The sequence below is a fragment of the Chelonia mydas genome, chromosome 3 (assembly GCF_015237465.2).
Source record: "Chelonia mydas isolate rCheMyd1 chromosome 3, rCheMyd1.pri.v2, whole genome shotgun sequence".
NCBI lineage: Eukaryota > Metazoa > Chordata > Testudines > Cheloniidae > Chelonia > Chelonia mydas.
In genome coordinates this window covers 122840524-122850023 of record NC_057851.1, presented here as the reverse complement: position 1 = coordinate 122850023, position 9500 = coordinate 122840524, and the positions used below count along the sequence as shown (strand labels likewise).

Below are 9500 nucleotides of genomic sequence, written 5' to 3'. Positions count from 1 at the left end.
ATAGCTTTTCTTTTCCTGCCTGGGAGGCTTTATAACTATAAAATGTTGGTTAGTTTACCCCTTGCAGCATGCAACTTGGATATCCATGTCCCATAGTTTAAAGTGTTATTAATAGTCATAAAACTATCAAGTCTCTTTAAGAATTCAGTACATGATCTCATACACTGAGCTTCTGGGCAGTCACTGCTGCAACCTGACTACATGCTGCGTGAAGAAATACCATCCAAATAGAATTACATTCATTTGATTGAAAACTGGGTTTCTGCAGAAATTCTTATGAAATGTAATTTCAAAAATATCCTACATGCTGTTCCAGACTGGTTTTCAAACCCACTGCTCAAACACTAAACAAAGAATCCCGAACAGTCTTTGTGAGATAGAAAATATTATAATTACCAGAGCAACAGAGAAATTTAATATTGGAGCTGCGTTGAGACCTCCAAGTGCCATTTTTGAATCACCAGATAAAATCTCTCCCACCGACACAATACATTATCTGCCTGCTGGGGCCTTACTAATGTTAAACAGTTACTCAGCTTTGTTATGCCATAATTATGGGGCCTTACATCAGACTGCTGGTTTAACACTTTTTGCACAATAAAGTGAGCTGGGAGAAACCCCACCACCAACACTGAATTGAAATATTTGTTTGATTCCCTGTCCAAACCATCTGAGCTCCTCGTGCATCTCTACTGCCACCAATTGTCCGTCTGGCAATAACTGCATCTGCTATGGTCTACAGAAGTACATTCTCATTTTGTTCCAAACATGAGGCAAAATTCTAATTGCCATGGGCTTAGTCTGATGCCAGAAAATCTGTGGGTAACAAAGAATTGAGGTGTTGCAGCTGTATTCTATCTCCCTGCAAAGTCACCCCTTACAGCTTCTATAATAAGAAACACAGAGGGATGTTTTGGGGCCGGCATGGTCTGTGTGTTTAAGGTGGGTAAGACTCTGATCCTGCAGAAGGGAGTATGCAGCCACTCATATATAGGTTATCTGTGTTCTTAGAAGGAATCATCTGTGGCTGGGAAAGGCCATTGTCAGTCAGAATAAAGGGCAGAGGGGTTTTGCAGCATGAAGGATTAGAGAAGAGAGGGGTGTGAGGAAGAGGTAGGGAACTGTCTTTTTGTATTAAGAATAACCAGATCAGGGCTCATTTTTACTATGTTTTTATTTCCATTGAAGGGGTTCTGGTTACGGCATGAGCTAAATAGCTCTTGTGATTTATGCCATCACCTTCTCCCTCTCTCTGAGAGCAAACTAGTCTTGTGCTATTTGTTTTGATGGTTCCTTTGCTTTTATACTATTCAGCATCTCCTGAGGTTTGCTTTCTAGCATGCCAGGTCAGACAAGACAACAAAATTACCATTAAATACTCGTTACTAATCTCACCTTAAATGGTTATACTATGGGCAAGTGCAGCCGCAAAGGGTTCTACTAGCTAGGCTCTGGTTTGCCACTACCCCAGGCAGTATGGTGCCAGGCTCCTGGGGGAGCTAGCAAAATGATTTGGGCTGTGGTATCATTAACATGCACAGGACACGCAGCTCTAAATCTCATTTTCGTCAGAACCAGATGGTGCAGTGTCCACTTTCCTAGTGCCTGGCCAGGACAGAGACTTAGAGCGAGTTGCCTGAGACTCAATCTAGACGAGACATAGGTGATACTAGTGGGTTGGAACCTAGGGGATACAACAGAAGTAGTTCCTGCCCCTGTGCCTGAAAGAGATTTTGCTGATCTTTTCTCCAAGATGTTTGCAATTTGGGGGTGCTACTGGTGAAGTTGTTGGCCCAGAGAACCTTTTTCACCTGCATATGGTAAGTAGTGCTTAAATTATGCGGAAAAATAGGGGGTGGCTTTAATGTAAACAGTAGTGAGAGGTAAGGGAGGGGGTCATAAGACAGAAGTGAGGTAACCACTAACAGTAGTATATGGGGGCCTGCCCCTCCCTCCCCAGCCCCACCATAATTCAAGCACAGCTGGTAAGACATTTGTGACATTTTACTTTGGATCAAGAGCCTGCCAAGGAAATCCATACTTTTGTAACTTTTAGTTGGGATTACTGCAATGTATTTTGCATCTACATGAACCTATACATGAAGGTCATATGGAAGTTTTGGTAGTGGACAAGGCAACTATATCACTGTTAGATGGGTATTACTCACAGGAAATATTTTACACCAGTTCTTTGATGACTTTACTGTTCTCACTTTTACTTCTGGGTTCAATTCAAGCTCCCGACTTTGATCTGTAAAGCCCTACAGTACATAGTTTACATTAGAACCTGGTTACTTGAGAAGTTGCCTCTCCTCCTGTACCACAGTGTAAATATATTTATTTCACTTACAGAGTGCACTATCACCCTAGGCACATTTAAATAAGAACAATCATATAACAGTACAATGCCTCCAGCATCTAATAGTAGCCAACACAAACAATCCCAAACAACACCCTCAGAGAAAGCCTCGGTAAGCAGCTCTTACAATGTTCCCTGAAAGGCAACTGATTCAGGCTGTCAGACCTCTCCACTGGGAATGCTCTGCAACGCTTCTTATATGGGCCTGCCCAGCCCTGACTGGCTGCTCCTCGCAGCCTTTCTTTGATTGGCTGCCTCCTGCACAGCCTCCCTGGGGCTCTATTAACCTCTTAGAGCCCAGTGTGGGGCAGGCACCCCATCACAGGATTATAATTAATGGTGTAAACAAGCAGATTTCTAGATACTTAATCATGATTTAAGAGTAAAAGTGACAAACAAAAACCACCAAACATTTCCTGAATACCTGTAAATGAGCACAAACAAGCTGCTTCATTGACAAGTTAACTTTTTTAAAAACAGGATGCCTAGGAATTAACTTGATGTTTCTCATTGGCAGATGCAAACACGATGTCTATTTTTTCCTAACCTGATTGAATGCAGTTTTCAATGACAGCTTTGCTGCGATGGTTATTTGGGACAAACCATGTAGCCTTGTTTCAGCCTTTATGTAGCAGCAAGAAGTATTATCCTGTAACAAAGGACATGGAATAGAATGGTCTCTTTCAAAGATCTTTTTGGACTTCTTTAATAAGCTGCCTTTCACAAACTATGTAGAAATAGATTAAAGATTACAATAGTGAAAAGCACACCATTCTAAATAGTTTATTTTACACATAGGGAGTAAAAGGAATAAAAATACAACTATGTTATCACACCCAAATTACATTAAAATGTATTCATCATCAAATGCTTAGAAAAGAGTAATTACATTTATACACACTGTAGTTTGTGATCAATATTAATGGGAAATAACTAGTTTCATACACTTTCTGTCTAGTCAGAATACGTCTTCCAGACTGCACAGTAATTTGTTTGTATTCTGAGTTGCAAGAAACAAAACAGAAAAATGAACAATTGAATAATCTTGCAATTATTTTATACTTGCATGTGAGGAAAGAATAAAGGTAGATTGCTAGGAGAGTCTGCAGGAGTTTACACATGTATTTTGGGTGCTGGAGTCAAAAGAAATTACATAATGCTAGAGAGAGAGAGAGAATCAACAAGAAATATTTGTAAAATTAAAGACATCGGTCCAGATCTTCATGGAGTGTAAATCAATATGTCTCTATTGAAGACTGAAGAGCTGGACCTGGTCTTTAGATTTTTACTTAATAAACTGCATTCACGTTAATGATTTTGTTTAAGGCAGCATGTCTGAGTGGATCTACCATGCTGAATAATAAAAACAATATTTTTTACATTTATATGGTGTCGTTCCAAAGGATCTCAAAGTGCCTTACAGCTGTGGGGCATACATACAATACCACTGAAGTGCAGCCACTTCTGGGGTAGACAGAGGAGCCAACTAGCACCCGAGTAAAGGGAAGGGAAATTTTGGGCAAAGTCATCAGGCAAACACTTGGTGGAAAGGAAAGTACCATGGGTTGGTTAATGTATATTCAGGGCAGACATGAGTGCAGTTTTAGAAGCCTTCTTCAAGAAGCACCCACCCAGAAAGCTGTAGTTTAACTAAAATTCAGTGAATGCAAGTAAAATTCAATCCTACATATCTACTTGGAATGTGAACTTATGGTCCACGGGAATCTAGGCATATCATATCATATGCTTAGTCTCCTAGTCCATCCCCTTCTTCCTTACACCTGGTGTGAAGACATGAAATGTTCTCCACACAGCAGCAATTTCTCTTTTTTCTGGAGATGCATGGCATTCATTTATGATTTTAGAGAACACAACTCTTTATGAGCCTGATCCTTAATTGACTTTGAGAGGAGTTGTGGGTGCTCAGCGCCACTCACAGTCAGGCCCTAATTCTTTCAAGGAACAGAAAGGCAGGCAAAGGGACAAGGAAGAAAACAAATCAGACTTGTGCACTTCCAGGGGATACATATCTACACTGTAAAATAATAACCAATCTCAACCAGAAACTGGCTTGAATGACCTACATACAACACTGCGTCTAGAGCAGATGAATCACTTCTTATTGAGGATGATGTTGCCCTCTTCGTCTTTGATTCGAACCCGGCCAGAGGAATACTTTGTTTCCTGTTGGCCACTGGAGTACACAGTCTTTACAGTGCCATCGGGGTACTCCCTTCTCTTGAACTGTGACGTGTGAATTTCCTTCTGCCCATTACTGAACATCACCATTTTATCGCCATTCCTGAAAAAAAAGACAATTGATAAAGTATTCAACCACGTACAAAAGCCCAGATTCCCCATGGGTGTATAGTATATCCTGACCAGGAGTGGTGGAAGCTCCCTAAAATTGGGCGGGGGGGGCCACTGGCACCCAAACCGTGCCCTGCCCCTCCGTGCCACCCCTCCCCCCCGAGGCCCTGCCCCCATGCCACCCCTTCTCCCTGAGCCTCCACCCTCGCACGGCCCCTTCCCCAAGGCCCTGCTCCTGCACCGCCTCTTCCCACCAAGACACCCCCACCCGCGCTCGCTCCTCTCCACCCCCTCCCCCGTCACTCTTACGGTTGGTAAAAAGTGAGAGGGCCATGACCCCTTGGTCCCCCTTGTTCTGGTGCCCCTGATCCTGACAGACTCCAGCAATGGAAAATACACCGTGGGGAGATATACAGTATAATAGATAGCTGCAGAAACCAATGCTGAGGGCCAGGGCTGCCTCCGAAGTGGCCAGCACTTGACAGGGAAGGGGCGTGGATATACTCAATCAACTCACTCCAAGAGCTGCTTCTAACAGTGGGGCTTTGATGGAGTCCCAGCCACAACTTAAAACTGCTCCCTGCAGGGGAAAGCTATGAGGGAGGTGAAGCTACAATTATGCTGCCTGAAATGAATCCTCCCTATGGTGGATGGGCCCAGGCTGGTGCAAGGACACACAAATGACATCTCCTTGTGTCCACATGGGTGAAAGTAGCCCTAATGTTATATACACTGCTGCAGGAGATGGACAGGGTGCACAGAAATGCATCACTGAGACTAAACGTTCTTATGAATATATCTGATTTGCAGCAGTGGGAGTGGAATATAACACATCAGATGGAAACTTTCCCCTCCAAGTTTCAGCACAGCTCTGATCTTCAACCACCCAAATGTAACAGCGTTTACAGAAGGACTGCAGTTTTCAGCAGTTCTCACAATGTGGTCTTCATCACAGAGATGTGTCAGTACATAAAATTAACTCCAATAGTAACGAACAACATAATCTGCACTTACAGTGCACTCTTCATCCAAGGATCTTAAAGCACTTTACAAACAGTGGTTCTCACAATACCCCTGTGAAGTATGCGGTGATAAGTATTATTATTACTCATTTTTCGCTGAGGCACAGGGAGGTGTTACTTGCAATAACTTGCCCAAGGAGAGAGAGTCAGCAACAGAGGTAAGTATAGAGGCCAGGAGTCCAGATCTTCAGTCCCCTGCTCTATGCACTAACTCAGTGCACCTGACCCTCTGGTGCCTTGCCCCTTGCGTAACAAGTCATTACAGCTGAACAAAGTGAGTGTAAAGTGCTACTAAATCAAATCACACCTACTGTATCCAGCTGCAAATGACTACACAAGATGCAAGGCAGTGAAGAATCATCCCCAATGCCTCGCTCTGGTAAAAACTTTCCTCCAGTCGTACTCCAAATCCTTTCTCTTTTCAATTCTTCTGAAACCTCCGAACAAACCGGTATGTACTGAAAACAAAACAACCCTCTCGTTTGTAAAAATGAACCTTGTAAGACACAAACTAAAGCTTTAACCTTCTGCCCTCCCACCAGGAGAACCGGTATAGATCTGCTCAGTGCCCCAGCCATGTCACCTCACAGGATACTTACTTTTCTACTTTTACTACTGTGCCATCTGGAAAAACCGTTTCCTCAAGCCCACCATCATAGAAGCGTTTCACTGTCTGATCTGGGAACACAATTTCTTTGGTGCCACCCGGGTGGTGTTTTTCTGTAGAAAACAATATTTTTAAAGTCTATTTAGAAACTCCATCATGTTGGTTTATATGAAACTACAGCAAGTTCTTTCACAAGACATGGGGGTGAGGAACGGACTTGACAGATGATAACCTACTAAAAATTGTAAAGAATAAATAATGATAAGCATCTAAATGGTGCTTTTACATCTGTAGATCTCAAAGCAAATATCAATTATCTACATTTTATAGATGAGGAATCCAAGGGACAGAGAGGTGAAGTGAAAAGTCCCAGTCTCCCAGAGTTAGAGTCAGGCAATTTTTTATAAGAAGATACTCCTGCAAAAGTAGTTCAAAGTTATGAGCTACCACATACCTATCTGATTGTTAGGGAACTGCAGTAGCTCCAAGCCATCTGGATAAGTGGTATGGGTTGTCTGTGCATCTGCATAATAATAAATCTGCAAGGACAGTGAAGAGTTTGTATTTTGTTCCTAACATTTTAATAATGGGATACAGTTATAACAATGTTTTAAAAAAATCTCTCATAGAAAAATGATTTTGAATTAACTTAAGGTATTTGGATTACAAGTAATTATATTTATATTTCAACTCTCCTCTTTCCCTCACATATAGGATGTGTCCAGATTTTGCTGCTTTCTCCTCTATAACATACAAATAATCAATGCAGTTGCTAAAATTATCTTCCTTGCCCACTGGATCCTTCCTCTTGCTCCCCCTTGCACACTTAATGAAGTGTAACATTCTCATCCTACCTTCAAGAACCTGCTCAACTCCACCCCAGCTCACATTACATTATTATTTCCTATTTGAAGGAAATAGTACTACACCTAGAGGAAGGGACCCAATTGCATTGGCACCCTGCAAATGTATAATAAAGAGACACTCCCTGCCCCAAGGAGCCATGTCTCACACTTTGCTTTGTATCATGGTTTCCATTTCCACCTGCTCCACCAAAGATGCCAGCATCAGTGCTCCATTTGCTCCATCTTCTACTGCTATCTTGGCTTCTTTTCACTTTTCCACTTGTCTGTGGGGTAGACTCTCTAGCCCAGTTCACCAAGCCACCCTGCTTCTCTTTCAAACCTCTACTAAAGACACTCTTCTTCTACCATGTCCACAAGATGTAGGACCTTGTAGTACTAGTCAATCTGCATAAAATATTGACATGCTTTTTTTAAACAAAAAGAAAAGACAAGCGTTTACACACCACTCTCTGATCCGGCATGATCTTCTTTACATCTCCATTGAAAAAAGTAACCACTGTCATCCTTTTATCAGCACTGATCTCTTTCTTGGTACCATTGCGGAAAATAATGATTCGACGGCCATCAGTAAGCACCTCTTCTACCTTTAAACACACAAAATACACCTCACAAGAGAAACAAAAATGGGCCAAACACCCCTCTCAGCTCCACCAGTGCAGCCTCAGTGCAGTCAGTAATGTTGCAGTGGTGTAACTGAAATGAGAGTTTGCTGCTAAATATTTCATTAACACAGCGACTTCAGGCTATGCCACAGCCCTTCAAAGCTTATTTCTATAACATGGGTAAGTAATGCCTACGTCACTTGTGTGCCAACAGAGGCCTAAACATTATTTACCTCTCCCCCTCTCTGCCAAATGCGGGTTTTGGCAGGCTGGCCAGATTGCCATTTCTTCTCATTCAGTTTGAGTTTCAGAGTGCTGGCAAGCACAGTATTTCAATGAAGGACGACAATTCTGCAGCTACACAGTTGGAGTGAGCTAAGACTCCTGATTAAGCAATCTAGTTAGTCTGCACATATGTCCACACAAGTCAGAGCAAACTGAGTTCCCCACCCAAGAAACCTAGGATCTGGGTGGAGGGGACCAAAATGATCTGATCTGATAAGCTGGCATATGGTGGTGACATATGCAGATGGCAATTTTAGTTCCAGACAACGTGACCCCATTAGAAGCACTTCAGCTCTATGGAAGCTAAATTTGCTGCATGCAGAGAACCCCTGGGAAATCACCCAAGACCACTTGACAAGCAGACAGTGAACACATCACCAGTGTACTCTTCTGCAGCTGATGCGTTTGTCAGATGAGACCTGCGGTCTAGCAGAACCTCTAATTAACCCAAGCAGACTTTGCTGGAGTCACTAGGGCAGCTACTTCTGGTCATCAGGTTGCATTGATTTACATAACACAATCCATTTAGTGAAATCCCAGTGGAGGAGGCAGTCAGAAGAGCTGTGCCTTAACTCTACCATATGGCACCACTGTCATAAGCCATTCCTCATGGGAAAGGAAAGTCATGAACAGGAGAGAGGAGGAATACAAAAAATTTTGCGGGGAGGAAGAGAGGAAAGTAGGGCTTCCCAAAACAGGCATTGTAATGGATACTTGGGACAATATTTTTATTTAAATGTAATTGTATTCAAAGATGCCGGGTAATAACTCAAAATTGTTATGAAGAACACTTTAACAAGAAGTATTGTTATTAAGAGGTCCAAGTGCATTAGGGTGGGTGTTAATGTCTTGCTCCACCTTTAATGCCATAACATCTCTCTATCCCATTTCTCTAGCGCTCCCTGTCCCTCACAAAAAACAAGCCCAGAACTCTTGACTTTATGAGCTGAAAGAAGTGGTGAAAATGCTTAATCTTTTCATGATTGTTTTCCTTTCCAGATGCAGAACTACAGGTCCTGCATTTGCTACTTCTGTGAGAAGGAACTGTGACAGGTATAGGCTGCCAGAGCCCATCTTAATAATAACTGTGAAGAGTTGGTGGTCTCTGGCCAGTCCCCACCAGCCAGGCAGTATCTACATCACAGAAACTCCCATTAAAACAACTGGCATTAATTGACACCCTCATTGGTAGCATTTGCAGAGAGGCCTAGGACTGAATGGACATGAGGAATGAACTAATGTCTCATGCCTTAAGCCCTGGTGTGTGCCAGAAAACTGACCCATAGCTGACAATGGGTCCCCCCTAAATTAGTGTTGAAAACAGTTTAATAGGACAAGGCTGTTTGTAGCAATGTTACACAGGAGTTGGCGGGAGCCTGGGTGCAAGTCTCAACCACACTTCCTGTAATGGCATTGGAAAGAGGGCTGCCCAATCCATGCAAGCAGTTA

At 42.6% G+C, this 9500-nt stretch overlaps 1 protein-coding gene across 6 annotated transcripts in view; it reads right to left on the bottom strand.

Annotated features, from left to right (window-relative positions):
• Positions 1-3131: 3131 nt before the first annotated feature.
• Positions 3132-9500, bottom strand: part of LOC102942120 (centromere protein J) — a 66563-nt gene continuing 60194 nt past the window's right edge. For all 6 annotated transcript variants that reach the window (XM_037895149.2, XM_043543208.1, XM_043543209.1 and 3 more), the window contains exons 18-21: positions 7608-7748; positions 6753-6837; positions 6291-6411; positions 3132-4661 (exon numbers count right to left, since the gene is read on the bottom strand). In XM_037895149.2, coding sequence (XP_037751077.2) covers positions 4472-4661; positions 6291-6411; positions 6753-6837; positions 7608-7748 — 537 coding nt within the window. In that variant the 3' untranslated portion in view covers positions 3132-4471. The remainder of the gene's footprint in view (positions 4662-6290; positions 6412-6752; positions 6838-7607; positions 7749-9500) is intronic.